Source organism: Pecten maximus, chromosome 10 (assembly GCF_902652985.1).
Source record: "Pecten maximus chromosome 10, xPecMax1.1, whole genome shotgun sequence".
In the NCBI taxonomy this organism is placed as follows: domain Eukaryota; kingdom Metazoa; phylum Mollusca; class Bivalvia; order Pectinida; family Pectinidae; genus Pecten; species Pecten maximus.
Window position 1 is genome coordinate 13412320 of NC_047024.1, and position 19784 is coordinate 13432103.

The 19784-nt window shown below is 36.4% G+C and overlaps 3 protein-coding genes across 3 annotated transcripts in view; 2 read left to right on the plus strand and 1 right to left on the minus strand.

Annotated features, from left to right (window-relative positions):
* Positions 1 to 9318: 9318 nt before the first annotated feature.
* LOC117336538 (repetin-like) lies at positions 9319 to 9666 on the plus strand. The gene has a single exon (XM_033897149.1). The coding sequence runs from the start codon at positions 9319 to 9321 to the stop codon at positions 9664 to 9666; it is 348 nt and encodes a 115-aa protein (XP_033753040.1).
* LOC117336539 (putative uncharacterized protein ENSP00000383309) lies at positions 9663 to 10613 on the plus strand. Its single transcript, XM_033897151.1, has one exon. It carries the CDS (start codon positions 9663 to 9665, stop codon positions 10611 to 10613), a length of 951 nt encoding a protein of 316 aa, XP_033753042.1.
* Positions 10614 to 11956: 1343 nt separating this feature from the next.
* Positions 11957 to 19784, minus strand: part of LOC117336376 — a 35910-nt gene continuing 28082 nt past the window's right edge. Inside the window, exon 5 of the mRNA XM_033896882.1 lies at positions 11957 to 12996. Within this exon, the coding sequence (XP_033752773.1) occupies positions 12197 to 12996 (800 nt within the window). The 3' untranslated portion in view covers positions 11957 to 12196. The remainder of the gene's footprint in view (positions 12997 to 19784) is intronic.

Genomic DNA, 19784 nt, shown 5'->3' on the forward strand with positions numbered 1-19784 from the left:
AACCCGTATTAGTGAAATGTCTTTTTTTCGAAATCGTGCCTTATTCCTGAATTGAACGATAACTGAAGGAGATAAAATTTTTGGCCGTCGATATCTTTAATTTCACAGATCGCGGTTATAACCAATAAATGGATCAACGTGTTTCAATCTCAACAACCATCCTCAAAATGTAACCACCATTTTGTTTTTTGCATATTTAATAAAATCAAATTTATGTTGCTATTGTTGGTCTTTAATACTGAAATCAATATACCGATTGACACTAGCAAACTCTCAAAACAGCTACAGTATTGTAATTTGTTATAATTATAACAGTGTTCCCTGTTACATGTCAACAGCTTGGTTTTATTTGATGTAACGCCCGACCAACAGCAATGGTCATTTGAGGACGGCATTAAGTATGTGGGTGTATGTGTTGAATATTTGTGCTGTATGTTCGTATGAGTTTCCTTGTGGTAGTGGCGAGCTGATGTGGACATGACCCCCCCCCCCCCCCCCCCCCCCCATGCTATTGATAAGCAGGGAAGTAGACACTTTCGTGTTAAAAGACTCTGATATATCTATATGAAGATCAGGAAAAGAACCCAAAGCCTTCCTCACAAGGGAGAAAGCTCAACTTAAGGCCAAAAGTTAGGCAGTGTAAAGGGAGATATCAGGAAGAAAAAGATGTTCAAAAAACCTTATAAATGTAGTCACCACTTAAGAATTATACAACGTGACAGCAGGTCATTTTTAGGAGAGATAAGTTTCTTATAGGTCGTGTACCACTAATATAGGTACTATATGCTTATATGACATATGCCCTCTACCCCTATCGTTCAACAGAAGTCGCGTCCGAAAAATATGATATTTCTTTAAATAATTTGTTCGCAGTGCAACCTATTTCGTACAAGAATTCTCTCGACGAATTGAGGTTGTTGGCGATATGCCATGTTTTGTGTGTATATTACAGTATTTCTATTTTCTCTGCGTTGTCAATAAATCCTTACCAAACAAAATTCATTTTTCGTAATTTTTACATTGGTGCAGTGATACGAAGAACAATTTGCAACAATTTATGTAGTTCTGTTGTATTAAAGATGAACATCCTAATGATAAAAGATGTTAATAAAAAAATGATGTTGTTTATTTCCACGAGGTTGTATTGATAATATTGCTGTGTAATATTTAAAAGAAAAACGAGTGTATGGGAAAATCTGTTTTGCTTTGAAATAAAACTGAAATAAAACTAAAAACTTCAGTTTCTACTTTGAAAATGGCCGTCACGTTCCCAGATAATCACGAATAATAATTTATCTTACAACTGTGAATCAACTTTCTAACGGTACATGGTATATTTATGCTGCTTTACACATTAAACCTCCTAATCTTGAATTCAATATGGCTTCCTCGTCCTAGAATCTGAATGGCCATGTCAGTTCTGGTCCACATCGTAGTCCTAATTGTCAAAGTCTACATACCTAATACCTGTTAGTTGCGAAATCTATATTACTTTAGCTTTGTCTTAAACCTTTTCACTTTTGAATGCGAACGCTTACTGGCTTCCAAATGTATATATTATCCTAAAAAGTATAGAATACTGGCTACGTTGGCATATACCCCATGGGTCTCTGTGAAGTAGGACACCGGAAATAATAATCCTTGATGAGATAAATGTTGTCGAAGCTGTCATGCTGGATCCAAACTTTGCGTACTTTGCGTTGCTCTTATGCTTATGCCGTGAGCGGATATGATATCGTACAATGCCCCTGTAAATGATCGCGTAGTCATGATCATCATTTAGGTGGGTACTAATGTAGCCAGCTGCAAGTGATATTTGGTACAAAGTATTTACTACAGGATATTGTGCGAGTGTATTCCATGTTTAACTTAAGAAAGTCACAAATACCTGCAGTCTCGTCTAGTTTGACAATTAGTTACTCGGCGTTTCTGGTAAGATCGGGCTTATCTTTCATACGTTGAGCAAGGTGCTGTAAACACTAAGGCTTGCTCTCATTTTATCAGCCGTCGCCCTATCCTTTGCATCCCACTCTGGTGTTTTAACATTAACCGTTTCTCGAATGCCACTGAGATAGGCTGTTGCTATTCTAACGAGTGCCCCGTCGACATCCATGAAATAGTTGGAGGCAGGTTGAGTTTAGAAAAAAAAACAGCCATTGCTCGAATTGTCCGTGATATGACTGCACTGCCCGTCTAGATTTAGGTTTGGGTACATCAAGGTAAGCTTGTACGTCGCTATGTTGAGTCTGCCAAGGCTTTAGTTAGGACAGCATCTTTCAAATAACGTAATTCCAAATCTGGCAAAACATCCCTAAGCCCTCGATCAACAACGGCATTATCATCTCAGCCTGGAGAGACTACTCATGTTGGCTTTTACATCATTGCCGCTTTGAGGAAAACGCCCTACTGTGTCAAGAATGTAGCCATCAGGTAGAGCTATGATCATGAACTTCAACTCTTCTAGCCACAGTTGGAGATTCTCTGGAGCATGTGATCAGACATCTAAAGAAGAAAGATATATGTACCGTCAAGAATAACAGTCGCCCACTTGCCATAAAAAATGTTTCGGAGAACACTGTGTTGTACTCCAGAATGTTGTATCTTGTAAAATGTTTAAGTCCAAGGAACAATGGAACAGAAGTTATGTCTAATGTTTTTACTATGGAATGAAATGTTTTCGATATACTGGAAACTGACATGCAAAAAAGAGTTGAACACTGTTTCCACGACTTCCACATCTTCACTCAGAACGACAGTAGCACGTGCATCCTCGTGGTTGGGGTGTAAGTACCACTGTCAAAAGATGACAAACAAAGTGAATCTTTTTCTAGAAAATGTCTTTTCGTCCAACCTGTTCACTTTACAACCTACATCATCAACAGTGGAAAAATGCAGAGTAAATGAAAACTCTTGCTTTTATAGCATATCTATCATCAGTACGAATACCACCATTAGTGTTAAGAGCTTTCCCTATGAGAACAAAAACATGATGATTATTGACACGACATTTTTTTTTATAGTTTTGAAGCTCTTCATAGCAAAATGTAAAGTAGATCCTCTATGGATAATAATGGAATGTTCCAACATCAAGCAACCAATTGTGCTGGGAAGTCTGATGTTTCTAGCAGATTTCTTGGTTTTAATGTCTCTCCTAAAGATAACTTTACATACCGCACCTACACACCTTTCTCTCATTGTTAGGCGTCAGACGCTATTTTATAAATAGGATAGAAGCGCTTAATATAGTATTTAAAATCATGGACATAGAAGCCATTCACTCGAAGAAAATATAGAAAAGTAATTTTAACAGAATAATGAGATTGAGAAATCTTTGGTATATTGTTGCAAGATTGATTCAATCAATATCGGTCATGTTATATGTATCGTATTTAAAGTCTAATTATAATAAACAACGATGGTCATTAAGGATGTGGTCAGCACATGTCGGCGTTACCTGTAAGCGTGATACGGGTTATTATATATTATGAAAGGTACATCTGTAATAAAGGTTTGGGGTGATTGGGATGATACACACTTTGCACATATGGTAAAGTTTTGCTGTTTTGCAGGGTAAGTGATAAAGCTCTCTAAACGCTTCAATTATCTTTAATGGGCTGAATATGGATACATTCGAAACGTCACCAAAAAATTGATTTTTTTAACAAAATGCTTAAAAAAATCATCGGTGGTATACTTACTGTTTTAGTACTTAGTATTTAATTTATGATTTAAACTTTCCTATTTTGTTACAATAAATGATTATTTTTCTTTTGTGACAGTCTGCGTTCTTAGTTTAGTAATTTAGGCACGTAATTAGTTGATTATGGCACGAAGCAAGGTGTCGGTTAGTGGTATCTAAGGGAAAACAATTATTTAGGCCGACCCCATGGGAAATTAACGTTGCCGGAAACTCCATCTTTGACTTTTAGAATACGATAACATTGTTACAGGTTGAATATAAAAAAAACTAGAATTTAAAACGGAAATATAAGGATTAAACTGCCTTCTCTGGAAAGTTATTGTCCTATAACTCTCACAGGATTCCAGACAAATAAATTATAACGGGCTAACGTATACACTCTATAACACAGTCCCTTACGTCATACCATCTGCCTGTGATCTGGGGTGACTCCCAAGGTATTCCCAGCACAGACGGATACTCTGTAGCCGATGTTCATAAACAACAATTAATTATTGACTTGTTTCAGAATGTTCCAAAAATAGTTTGTAATGGCGGCTGTCTTTCGTGCATTATAATACTATCTAATTGGTTGGGGATGTGCTCTTCATCAGAATAACCATCATTAAAGAGACGTCCAGGGTATGATTTCTTCCCAATTTCCGCTGTTTTGCATTCTATTTCAATATGTCTGACATTTTTATTATCTGATATTTATTTATTCCATAATTTTGTCATTTTTTTTTATCATCTGACGTTTATTATTTCGGAATTTACTTTCGCAGCAAATGTTGTTAACGTCACATGATCTTTTCGAAACGCAATACAAAACAAAGCTTTTAGGAAAAAATGAACATCGCATGTGTTTGATAACAGAGCGTATGTTGTCTTCGCTATCTCGATTGTCGATTCATTCCAAGCAAGAGCGGAGATTGGCTCCCACAGTACCTCAAATGCTTTCATAGAGTGGGGTGTGCTGCCGGCATAATTTCGGTTGGCTGCTCACGGTGCCTAGACTGTTTGTAAGGAGTGTTTTGTTTGTCTGCTAACGGTGCGGCTGTTGTTTAGTAATCACTCCATTGTCAGAGCACCTGCTAACACAGTGCGTCAAATGATTATGATTATTACGATGAAATATCACGATTTCTGTGATAAATGTCGACTGTAAACGGGAACATAACTTTGATTCTGGTCAATGAAGAAATCTTCTCACGATCGTCGAAATTTTCTGTTTTCCTGAATCAATGTAATTAGATTAAACGTGCTATTAACCGGAATCGTAAATGAATAAAAAAAAACCCCTCGAGTATACTGTACGTCCTGATGTTATGCCCCCGTACTGTTCTTTGGTATCGATGCAACTCTATCTTTTGTGCGCATTTTACCCTCGTTTTGATTATTTTTGAATTACAATCAAGGCTTGTTTTTTCTTGTCTTTTGTCTCGTTACAGGGTGGCGATAAGTTGCTTCTTGAGCCTCAGCAAATTACCTACAGAACTTCGAGGATAGTTGCCAACATACGGTATATAGCTTGCTAACAGAGTGTCATTATTATTTTGCCAACAAAGCATCATCGACAATATTTTTAAATCACTTTAATGAACTCGTCTCTCATTAATATAAATGTTTTGTTAAAGCCATTTTACGTTTTGATCTCATGCGTTGATATTCAATCAAATCCAGGTCCAAATCCAAATATTCTTCAAGAAAATATATCTATGTCACATAAATGTCCATTCACTGAGAAACAAATTACACATTCTTGAAGCTTTATATTCCAATTTTGATTGATAATGTATATCTGAGACCCATCTCACTGAATGTATTTCTGACAACGATTTATCATTTGAAAATGTTGGTAATGCTTTCAGGAGGAATACTATAACAATAGTATTGATGTTCTGATATACGCTAAACAGAATATCAATATTAAACGTCGACCAGACCTGGAATCTTACAATCTGGAGCTAATATGGACTAAAATTACTATTCACAACAAAATCATTCTTTTTGGCTGTCTATATCGACCCCCTAATTTCTTAGTTAATTATTGAAATATACTTGACAATAAGCTTGGTAACTTTGTCGATACACAAAGAGACATTATTCTTGTAGGTGACATAAATCAAGACATGTTAAATCTTAATCCTAACTCACACCTTCATAAGCTTCTAGTAAAATAAAGATTAGAAAATACTGTCTCTGAGCATCTTAGGAATACATCTCTTCCCTTCCTTCCATTGCCCTGTAAGTACTGACATCAATCTTAAATCACTAAAAAAGCATACATACAAGAATTTTTTTTTATATTTTAACAATATAGACTATGAAACAGCTAACGAATGTCTTAGATCTATCGACTTGGATGCCCAAATACAAAGCTATTAACCGATTTGTACTTAATAAAAACAGTCACTTTAAGACCTAACGATAAAATGTGGAAGATAAATGATATTCGACTAAAAATAGGTCAAAGAAATCGTCAACATTCTAAAGCAAAATTACAAAATATGCCAGCCAGCTTCTTGGAACAAATCTAGAACTATTCGGAACCAGGTGATTTCTCTAACCCGAGCGACCAAATATCTATCTAAACTGCAATGAGCTTTAATTGACAAATCTATACTGCCTGAAAAATGGTGGCGAATCGCAAAATATGTAATGAACTTCAAAAACCAAAGCGAAGCTGATAATCCGTTAATCATTAATGGCGAACTGAAAATATATCCTACTCACAAAGCTGAATCATTTAATGATTACTTTACCTCCATATCCGTAACTGAGAAAAACGATCTACCCTCTGACTGTTCACAACCACCACACAATTTCAGCATCACTTTCAACATCACAGAACAAGACATCTCTGCCCAACTTCATCTGCTCAATGCTAACAAACCCGCAGGTCCTGATACCATCCCTCCTTGATTCATTAAGGCTGTTTCCCACACACATATAAAGCCTCTTCACATTATATTCAATAAGTCAATATCCTCTGGCATACTTCTTAATGTTTGGAAAAATAACCTGTTACCCTTATATATAAAGGTAATGGTTTAAGGTACGAACCATCTAAGTATAGGCCAATCTCTGTTAATCCTATTCTCAGCAAAATATTAAAAGTTCGAAATACATGCTAAATCATTTCTCTAGAAATAACATTATTTCCAAAAATCAGTCAGGTTTATTTACCTAAGGATTCGACAACTTATCAACGCCTAGCTATATATGGAACAATTACAAATCATTTGGATAAAAGGTAGAGAGGCAAGAATGATCCTTTGTGATATCAGTAAAGCTTTCGATGGTTTACTTTACAAGTTACAAACGTATGGCATAACTGGTAACGTATTAACATGGTTTTTATCTGATCTAAATAATAGAAGACAGAGAGTGGTCATTTATGGATTCAAATCTACTTGGAAAACAATACAGGCAGGGAAACCCCGAGGCTCAGTTCTAGGGCCATATCTATTTCTGTTGTTTATCGATGATATTGGTGATAATAGGAATTGAAATGTTTATTTGTTTACTGACTCTACTTCTTGATATACTCTCATTGCAGGTAATCGGCAGGAATATGCTGCCATTTCAAAAGAGGATATGAGAAAAAAAATCTTTATTGGCTGAGAAACCGGGCATACCTTTTTTATCCTCATAAAACTGTATCTCTTCTTTTTTTTCTTTTTTTTTCTAGGCGAATTGACTCTGTATTTCAATAACCTAGTTATTAACAATGTTACATACCATACGTACTTAGGTTTATTCTTCAACACAACGGCAAACTGGTCAACCCACATAAATTATATCTATGACAAAGCTATCAACGAATCAACATACTTAGAATGTTAAACATCATACTTGATAGAACATCTTTCTTAACTATTTGTACACCACATTTCTACCGATTATGGAATATTCAAATATTGTATGGTCAACTTGTAATCACTGAGTGTGACGTCTTGGAATCGATTCAATAAAAAGCAACTAGCATCATTATTGACTTAAGACGGGGAACAAACCATGCTATACTTTGTCAAGAATCTTGCTCAATACCACTTATTAAAAGTAGACATAGAAATATTGCATTTTTCATATCCATAATAAGAACTGCCCTCTTATATTCACGAGCTTTTATAACCATTTATTGATACAGGAGGCAGCTATCATTTTCGTCATAGTAGATTGCTTAATGTTCCAGCAGCAACACATCCTCGTGAATATTTTGTTATGAATTTGCTTTGATTACTTTTAAAGCTGTAAAAAGCTTTTAAAGTCAGCTGCTGTTTGACTCTGTATCAATCGGAGATTCATCCAACTAACCTTCGTTAGTTATTGATTTAAGTATTTGCCTAAAAATGCAATACAAATGCCCATATAATAATCAGGTAAACCAGTATCTCCTTATTTACCATTTCTAATTACGACATATGTTCCATGTGACAGCGTACACAACACTGAGAAAATACTCTGAACATAATTAATCTTCTGATACAAAACAGCAATGCAGGACTTTTATAAATTGCGACATTTGTTTCTTTAAATGATTTTTGTTTTGTCAGAAATGTCCTTAGGTCAGAGTGAACATGTCATTATCTCAAACTATGGATATTTTTCTGGAGCAGTACATTTATCTCTGGTTTATCGATCTAGAGACATTTAAAATGATCAACGCGTTCAGTAAAATTCACTTGGTCCACCTCCACGTATAGACTGTTTTCGTTTTGAATTATAAGGAATAAAATATCTTTCAATCATTAACATGGCTATTGTCTAGTTGTTTCAGAAATCAAATAAAATAATGATTTTGACATCTGAAAGTCATAACACATTACCAATATTTCGTCTTTTCTCTATGAGTGTCGTACTTCATTTAGAAGTGATTGGTTTGTTCCATTCTGTTTCATTATGTATATCTCTTGTGAGTATATTTCTACCATGATAAATGACCTACCTGATGTATGTTAATCTTGTATCGTAGATCAATTAAATCTATCATTAGAAAGAGTTTACTTTTACTGACTCTACATAATTACCATAAGAATTAAAATGCTGATAAGATATCCGACAGATCCTACTGCGTCATTAGAGGCTACACGTAAACAGACAACATGTTGATACATTATGGATCTGGCGGAAGGGTCAATAGGTCATTGAATGTCAATAAGTATGTGACAAGTGATTCTTTGTCCTCAAGACAAACATATTTCATCCCCTGTGGAAGCCAATGAAACCATGCAAAGAGACACACCTTTACAGTACACCTTAATGAGGATATTCACTCAACTAATTAGCACCGACCTGTCACGTGAGATCGATTATAAGAATTTAACGCGGCTAATCAATTACAGATGATTGATTTATATATAGATTGACATCCCGTGCATTCTGTTGGTAGCACATATTCACAACCGAGTCTGTTGGGACGAAATGTCAATAGAAAAAAGATTTGGTGTTGCATTGTTTAACGTTCTTTCAACTTTTAACCTCTGTGGGCGAGCTGCATGTGTGTGGTGAGTGTGTATTTTGTGAGGCTGTGGTATGTTGTATTCGTGTTTGTCTCCTTATGATAGCGCGGAACTGATATCATCTTTATAGTGATTCCTAAAGTGAATTATACTATCGACGACACCTAACATGACATGGAGACACCCCGTAAAGATAGTGAGGACTCGAAAAACACCACACAGGACACGACCGACACCAAACAGGACACGAAAAACACCACACAGGATACGACCGACACCAAACAGGACACGAAAAACACCCAACAGGACAAGAACCACACCCAACAGGACACGAACCACACCCAACAGGACAAGAACCACACCCAATGGGCCACGAACCACACCCAACAGGACAAGGACACAAACCACACCCAACAGACCCGAACCACACCCAACAAGACACGAACCACACCCAACAGGACAAGAACCACACCCAACAGACCCGAACCACACCCAACAGGACAAGAACCACACCCAACATGACACGAACCACACCCAACAGGACAAGAACCACACCCAATGGGCCACGAACCACACCCAACAGGACAAGGACACAAACCACACCCAACATGACACGAACCACACCCAACAGGACAAGAACCACACCCAATGGGCCACGAACCACACCCAACAGGACAAGGACACAAACCACACCCAACAAGACACGAACCACACCCAACATGACACGAACCACACCCAACAGGACACGAACAACACCCAACATGACACGAACCACACCCAACAAGACACGAACCACACCCAACAGGACACGAACCACACCCAACAAGACACGAACCACACCACACAGGACACGAACCACACCCAACATGACAAGAACCACAGCCAACATGACACGAACCACACCAAACAGGACAAGAGCCACACCCAACAGGCCACGAACCACACCCAACAAAACACGAACCACACCCAACAGGACACGAACAACACCAAACAGGACAAGAACCACTTCCAACATGACACGAACCACACCCAACAGGACACGAACAACACCCAATGGGCCACGAACCACACCCAACAAGACACGAACCACAAAAAACAAGACACGAACCACACCCAACAGGACACGAACCACTTCCAACATGACACGAACCACACCCAACAGGACACGAACCACACCCAACATGACACAAACCACACCCAACAAGACACGAACCACAAAAAACAAGACACGAACCACACCCAACAGGACACACACTACACAAAACAGGACACAAATCACACTTAACAAGACACGAACCACACCCAACAGGATACGAAAGACAATCAACAGGATACAAACCACGACCAACGTCACACGAACTACACTCAACAGGACAACATGTAATCAAGTCATGGGTTACCCTCCTCCACCTACCCTTCTTCAACCCAACCCTTACCCTTCTCCACCTATCCATCTCTTCCAACCCTAACCCTCCTCCACCAACCATATCCCACCCAACACTTACCATCATCCACCTACCAATCCCCTCCAACCCTAACCCTCCTCCACTTACCAATCCCCTCCGACCCTTACCCTCCTCCACCTACCAATCCCCTTCAACCCTCCAACAACCATATCCCAGCCAACATTTCCCTTCATTTCCTTTAACAACTATGATTTACGGAAATGTAATCCAAGCCAACACGTCGAAAATGGCTTTCCAGCTCCAAACAAAACGCAAGTATGGAACAAAAATTGAATCTCCACCTCCACAATACTGACTAACTATTACTTTCAGTGTGATTAAACTAGCAGAGCATACAGACAAAATCACGAAACTGTAATTCTAACTCAAAATCGATAAAACAAAAGCAAATCAGAATAAAAATATAGATTTGCATGGAGACATTTGAAGAAAAAAGCAGAAGGCGATTAAATGTTTCCGAAAGGGTAAATATTCTTCACTTTCGACGACACCCACCATATTAATCCGATAAAATTGACGACACCCGTCATACAAATCTAGGTCAAGTCGACGACACCCGTCATACAAATCTAGGTCAAATCGACGACACTCGCCATACCAACCTAGGTCAAATCGACGATACCTACTATGCAAATCTAGACCTAATCGACGTCACCTGCCATACAAATCTAGGTCAAATCGACAACACCGACTTAAAAATCTAGGTCAAATCTACAACACCCGCCATAGAAATCTAGGTCAAATCGACGAAACCTACCATACAAATCTAGGTCAAATCGACAACACCCGCCATAAAAATCTTGGTCAAATGCGGTTAACCTCACTTCAAAAAAATGAAAACTGGGGTGATGACAACTATAAAATCATATTAGGATATCGTCATTTATTAGCATTAATGAATATGAATTATGTAATGACTATTGTTCACCCTGAAATAAATATATTTACTTCACATTAACAGGTATTGCCTAATATCTCAAGATACATTCTTAATATGAACGTTATTTTTACAGTTCATTGTACTTGTCGTTGCATTTGAAATATAAAATATTTGTTTATAAAAAAGGTTTGAAAATTCATCACTCCGCATTAAATTTAAGGTCTAACCCCTAAAATGTGTTTGATGAAATACTGCATCTTTGGATTTAATTTTTATATTCCTAAAACCAATGTCAAATAGAGTTTTAGCTTTAACTGTCTTGCTCCTTTGGCGTTGATTCTGATATGATTTGTAAAAAGCATGACTCTTCCTATACATGGCGTTAATGGGATGCAAATTGCATGTCTTCAGGAGTTCACGACTAATCTGTTTCAATCTTAAAATGCAAAGTGGTTGAAAAATTCAATTGAAGTTGTAAAAATAGATTTATTTGATTCATAATTAAGATACCAACAAAACAAGAGTTAACATGAACACTTTGCTGGAGACAATAAAACTACGTATCTAAGAGACCATAGGTCTGATCTTGCTGTTTCCGAGTTGTCTTCTCCTTGAGAGAACTTCTAACAATAAAAACGTAGAAAGTACAGCGACCACAGCGAAGATGGCTGTTCCAAGAGAAACGATAACAGCTATCATATATTCATTAAGGAATTCTGTCATCATCGGAAATTTCATTGTACATGAAGGAATATTTTGATACGACCACATGTTTTGTTGGTGTTGTGGTTGACCTCACCGTTGAGGTCACTGACGCATTGTTGATTGAGCCGGTGATGGACGAGCCAGTCGAATCGATTCCCGTGGTAGTATTGCTATGTAAGGAGGCGTTAGGTTCTCCTGTTGAATTTTCCACTAGATACTGTGGAGTTATCACAACGCCAGTCGAAGAACCTTTGCCTGGAAATGATTGTGAGTTCATAGATGAGTTGCACGCCGAGGTTTCGAGAGGAAAGAAACGTCCGATAGATAGGTCCTGAACAAAAACCATCAGAGGAACATTATCCTGTGTCTCCAGTACATAAGCGCCGTCAGTGAGATTCAAAATGTTCCATATATGGTATTTTCTGTCCTCAAGAACAGTAGTCCTTACGGACGCCACAGTAGTTTTTGATTTCTCACTCAGTTTTCTGATGTCTAAGTTTTCCGACATGCTCGCGCTCATGGCAATGATACAAGTACTGTTTCCGCAATTTTGAACTACGGCTACATTACAGCCTGACATAAGGTCAACTGGGAGTGGTAAATACTGGTTCCGGTACACTTGCTGGTCATGTGATGTTCCACGCTGTACCCATGTGGTACATAAAGTTTGAATTGGCTCAGCAGACGACACAACGACTTCCGATCGACCAGTCAGGTTCACTCTCAGTGCCGTATATGCTAACATGTCGTAAAATGTGGAATTCCCTTCGCTTTTGACAGAAATGTTTCCACTCTGTGTACCTGAAACACATATATATAATATAAAATGAAGGTCATTATTATCACATAACTACTCGTCAAACATCATTACATTAATTGTGGTATGGATTAAGTATGTATAGTAATGAGGGCTAGCGGAGCTGTAATTGGTGACAGGCTCCAATTGTTTAATTGACGTCATATCTTCATGGCATAAAATTCATCGTGGTGTTTCTGTCACAATGAGTGAACATATCGCCATCTTCAGTATCATATCTGTCTGATAATATTCTGTTTCTACGATATATTACATCTCGTTCCGAAATTTTCATTAAACTTTCCTAGGGATCGTTGAAATAAAAACTCTTAGACCCTATCCATCAATGTCGAATGGAACGAGTACTAATGTAGAGTCTTATATATATATATACGCACCAGATGTACATCAAAACAATTCCACGATTGATCAGAGTTCAAATATTCAAATTATAGCGAAGCTCTTAGCCAAGAGGAATCTAACATCTGTCATTATTGACACCCGAAGCGTTTATCGAAAAATCCCTATAAAATCAGATATAATATGACTGTGTAGACTTGGCAGATGTCTGAGGATGTCAGTAATGGTCGGTTTCCTAGAGTTCTGATGCAGTAGTAACGTAAAAGACACGTCAAAAAGGATCGAGAGAAAATCGTATGTTAGACAAGAGTATTTTGTTTAAATAGCAATCATTTTGAGGAACATCAGAACATACCAGTCCGTCTAAATCATATAAACTATTTATGTAAATAATATAAAATGACGTAAACAATAAATCAATCGAAAAAGTTACTATTCCTACATGTTTGTAATTAAAGCTTATTTCATTCCATAAAGACTGCATCGTGATCTACATAAACACTATCCCTTATTTAATTATAACAGATAATAGAAATTAGATACATTGCATATAATTATCTACATTGATATAGACAGTAACCCTTAGTTATAACAGTAAAGTGATATTATTATCTACATTGACATAGACAGTAACCCTTAGTTATAACAGTATAGTGATATAATTATCTACATTGACATAGACAGTGACCCTTAGTTATAATAGTATAGTGATATAATTATCTACATTGACATAGACAGTAACCCTTAGTTATAACAGTATAGTGATATAATTATCTACATTGACATAGACAGTAACCCTTAGTTATAACAGTATAGTGATATAATTATCTACATTGACATAGACAGTAACCCTTAGTTATAACAGTATAGTGATATAATTATCTACATTGACAAAGTTACCCTCCGTGACAGATTATGATAAACCACTATACACGTGCTCTGAGTTAGCAACTCGCACTCAAATATAGAGAAACCAATCTACACTGAAATAGTGATTTTAATATTTTATTCCGTTATTCTAATATTGGAATGCAATGACTTAAATCCAATTCCATTTTCTTTATTCACGAGCGTGTTATTGTAGCATTGGATGCACAAGACATTCATATGTCGGTGATAGAAATCAATACACCTCTTTGTGAGGAATCATTACTGTTGATATTACAACACCCACTTCCTGCAATCAGACAGCAGATTCTTACAACTCATCAGAAACTAGCATTATATTTCATCATCAGGACAATATCCGGTTAAACGCGGTTAACGAGTTGACACATTAGGTTATTTTTTCAGTAAATTTCCGTTTTACTTTTATCTGTTACATGTATCAGTGCTGATTTGTCTATTGTGGAGACCTCGGAATCCGGTATAAAATATTTTTTTCATAATATAAGTATGAATTAAAAGCATTCGAAATAAGTGATGAAATCCTTTTTACAACACATGTACGTTAATTGTAATTGGGTATAAAATGATAAAGTCTATTTGATCTGAAAATTACAAGGGACGCCATGGTTTGCATTATGCGTTCATTCTAATTAAATAATATCATTATTAATTTTAGGTTGAGAATATGTTTTGATTATCGTGCAGATTATCATGCATAACATCCCGTTATAGAGTCATCCAACAACAAGTGGGGTTCAATGAGGGGTAATGCTCATTACCTATCAATGCTACTTAGGATTGCCTTAATTTCGCAACTTACTTTAGAGAAGGACCAATAACAGATCCATCGATATCTGTAAACTTAAACTTGATAAGATACGAGGTAATACGTTTGGTTCCTGCCCGAGACAGTTTATGTTTGTTATGAAGCTGAAGAAACATATCTGTCATGGTAACGTTCCTGAGGGAGAAACGTCCCATTTACCCAAGTTGATAAGAGAATGTATATGGCGGGTCTTTTATGTTGTTCAGTCATATAACCGCCAGGTATTGTAAGGGATCTTGATAGAAAATAACAAACGCCTCCCATTTCGTATATGTCTTAAACAGTGACATTTTGCAGTTATTTCGGTTTCGGCTTCTGGGGTTTATTTGATAATCATCAAATTAATGAGAATAATAACTTAGACGGTTTGAATTACAAACAAGTAAGCAGAAAGTTTATTTTCCTACAACATTTTTCATATCCGAATACATTAGACAAAATCAAGATTACAATTGTAGATTAAAAAGAAAAAGAAAAAAATGAAAATGATTAGAAAATAGGAAAAAAAGAAATGTTAAACTAATTGATATCTAGTGTGCCAACCTTAGGTAATATTTTATCACGGATAAGTATCTTATACATATTGAATATGTTTTGGTTTATTAACAATATTAGATGTTACCCATACCTGTGGAATATTGAGTCCTTCTATCATGCGAGCTTAGTAAAACAAAAATCTGATTACTGTAAACCCGGGCATTTCCGCGGGTTTTAATCTAGCAATTTCGATAGGTAATCTATACGCTGGGGGTTATTTCCGCGATCGATGTACCGTTTTCCTTTTACACGTGTTCAACATACGTCACAAATCAATACGCCCTGGGGGAATTGCCGTAGGCATTCCAGTCCTGTTTCAAGTATTCAAGTGTTTCAAGTACATTCTATGTATTATATGCTATCAATTATGTATTTTGATTATATCACAGAAAATGGATATGTCAACTATGTATATAATGTATGTGAACTGGGTACATTAAACACAAGTGACACTGACGTCAGGGAAGGCATTATTTAACGGATGTTAATAAAAAGTATGGAAACACTAAACAATGTACAAAAAAAGGAATCTTCAGGTTTTCTATCTCCTGAGCAATTTTAGATCGAAATTTGATTACAAATGCCGTCAATACACAGGATGATATTAAGTATATAAATTACCAGCATCATGATTCTCTGAAAAAAGTCAACAAAACCACGAAATTCAATTACGGTTGGTCGTTGTATGAGTCCTTAAAGCATTGCAATTTTGCAAAATGTGTTTTTTTCTAATTACGTTTTATACATTTTCGTATAGATACGAGTATTCATATCCAATGAATGAGCAGTAGTCAAAGCTGAGTATTAATTATACTTTTAGATCTGCACTACAACAATTGGTTACATAATAGATAATATCTATTAAACAGCATTTAATTTCAATAGAGATTGGATGTGTGTACCCTTGGGAATTAAAACATACAAAACTAGTACTGTCATTAAAACCGTTCAGCCCATGTACTTACGTAGATGATTTATAAAAGCTTCAAACAACCTTTAATCAACGTCATCTTCACAGACTTAATTGTATCGCACATATCATCAATGTAGTAATTTAAAACAGTAGGACCAGTAATTGACATTATAAAGAAAGTCAACGAACTTATCCAATCGAAATTCAAATACACTCAGATAAGTTCATCAAAAAGTACATGCAACCAATACATGCAACCAATATGCAGTTAACACAGATTGATTTCTTGGATGGATAATCGTACATGTAACAAATCTAGTTACATTTGACCAAATTCGAAGTTCACTCGATGGGTAGGTTGTATTTTGGAATTTTCATATAATCGATCACTGTAGAGAGTTTGTCTAATATATTGTGCTGTAGAGAGTTGGTACAGGACGTTATGCTGTAGAGGGTTTGTGTAAGATGTTGTACTGTAGAGGGCTTTTGTTAGACGTTGTACTTTAGAGAGTTTGTGTAAGACATTGTGCTGTAGTAGGTTTGTGTCAGACATTGTACTGTAGAGGGTTATTGTTAGACGTCGTACTTTAGTAGGTTTTTGTAAGACGTTGTGTTATAGAGGGTTTTTCTTAGATGTCGTGCTTTAGTAGGTTTTTGTAAGACGTTGGGTTATAGAGGGTTTTGTAAGTCGTCATGCTGTTAAGGGTTTTTGTAAGACGTTGTGCTGTAGAGTGGTTGTACAAGTCGACGTTGTGCTGTAGAGGGTTTGTACAAGACGTTGAGCAGTAGAGGATTTGTACAAGACGTTGTGCTGTAGAGGGTTTGTACAAGAAGTTGTGCTGTAGAGGGTTTGTACAAGACGCTGTGCAGTAGAGGGTTTTTGTAGTCGTTGTGTTGCAGTGGGTTTATACATGACGTTGTGCTGTAGAGGGTTTGTACAAGACGTTGTGTAGTAGAGGGTTTGTACAAGACGTTGTGCTGCAGAGGGTTTGTACAAGACGTTGTGCAGTAGAGGGTTTGTACAAGACGTTGTGCTGTAGAGGGTTTGTAAAAGACGTTGTGGAGTAGAGGGTTTTTGTGGTCGTTGTGTCGCAGTGGGTTTATACAAGACGTTGTGCTGTAGAGGGTTTGTGAAAAGCGATGTACTGTTCATGCTGACATTGTGGACACGTCTTTCAAAACAATTACAATAATCAATCAGTCTATAAGCAATGATCTAGCCGGACGTATTCCGCTTGCTTTATCCATAAAGGATTATCAGCTTTATTAGTACAATCGACATTACCGACATATACACCATACACATATAGGATAATCTTGATCAATTAAGTGTTATATTAACTTGAATATTAATATTAGGAGGACCTACCACTGATAACTTGGCTTTCGATGTTGTAATAACATAAATAAATACCTGCCGAGTACAATTAAAACTATTTCGGTAAAGGTTTTGAAGATTTGGTATGATATTGTTTGTATTTACACATCTGTATTTTTCTGCTTTCATTAACTTCTCTCTTGAGCAGTAGATAATCCTCACATACATGGAACACCACTTCATAGGTTTTTATCACAGATACATATCTACTAATCACTCAAAACACTTCAGCAATAATAGTTAAAGTGTTAAAAAAATACTCATTGATTGTTTTGGTGTTCATGATGTATAATTTATTTTCGTTCATAAAATCTGTTTGAATGAAAATTTTCGAATCTAGGGAGAGAAGTAGGCCCAGATGATAAAACCGTGTCGTTTAATTTTCGGCGTCATGAGTTTAGAGTCATCCACACCACCTAATACTAATCTAAGATACAGGCATAATTTGTTTACAATGTGGTAAACTTTTTTCAATTCCCACTTGATAGTTGGTGGTATATATACACACTCAACATACATGTACTTTCCCGGAACTATCAGTACCCGCATGTGCCACAAATACGGCTTCAGTACAATTATTTCTCTCTCTCTCTCTCTCTCTCTCTCTCTCTCTCTCTCTCTCTCTCTCTCTCTCTCTCTCTCTCTCTCTCTGATTTTGTTGAGACTGATTCACGTTTTGTATACATTTTCACGGGAAGTTCCGTTGGTAGATATTTTTTACTATACTACTTTCAGGGACGAATGTACAGTAAACATTACACAGATCTAACCTTACGGTATACAATGTCACAGTGATTCGTTACCAAGGACGTGCTCCAAATAGAATGATAACAGTGAAAATACCATCTGATTTGGGTTCGAAAGATGCAGGTTGTGAAGATCTGGCCAATCAAATAATTTAATCGGAAATCAGTCTTGCGGTACATAATCCCTGGCGAGTTTGATGCCTGTTATGTTTCATTGTGACCAATGTTATTTTCCTTCTAGGGTACTAGGTATTTTATATAATTTACAATCTTGATCTCAAATATGAAATATATATACCAAACTTAAAAAAAAAAAATGAAATAAAAACAAAACAAAAAAAACAAAAACTAAAACAAAAAACAAACCAAAACAAAAAACAAAAAAACATTTATACTAATGCAGTTCAGTTTATATGCTCTTATCTTGAACGCATTGAGAAAAACAAGAATTACAAGTTCTTTTTTTAGTATTGTGACATATTCTATTGTGCAGTTTCCAGAATGGTTTAGCATATGTTTTGTTAATTACTACTAAGCTTCAAATCGGATTTAATACGAATCGACAAAACCATTAAAAAATACTCAAACGCATCAATTGTACATCCAAACAATTACTAATTTTGATATGGAATGTGAATAGATTTAGGATTTTAAAAGTATTGTATACTTCTTTTAACGCCCCAAAAGTTAGATCATTATGCCTCTGAAACAACTAAGGTTACGCCATGTTTCTGTAAGTCTAGCAATTACATCTAAGGCATTTAATTAATCTATTACATCTAATGCATTTAATCAATCTTGGTTAAGATAAAATCTAACCAATATTTCCTCTAACAAAATATTGAGTGTTTTCCAAGAAAGGTGAACGGGCACTAAAAGTTCATTGATGTTAACTATACGGGAGTATTTTGCGCTAAAAGTACGACTAGGGTCCATTGAAAATACAACGAAGACGTAAAAGCGAGAATAATTGAATTTCTGACCGTCAACATCTTTGTTGAGTTTGATAACCAGATCTTCGAACAGACTGTTGGCATACCCGTGGGATCAAACTTTACCCCTGTGTGGGACGATTTGTTTGCATACAAAGCTGATTTGTTCAAGAGTTCATCGGAACAGGTATCAGAGACCTTTCAAAGTACTTC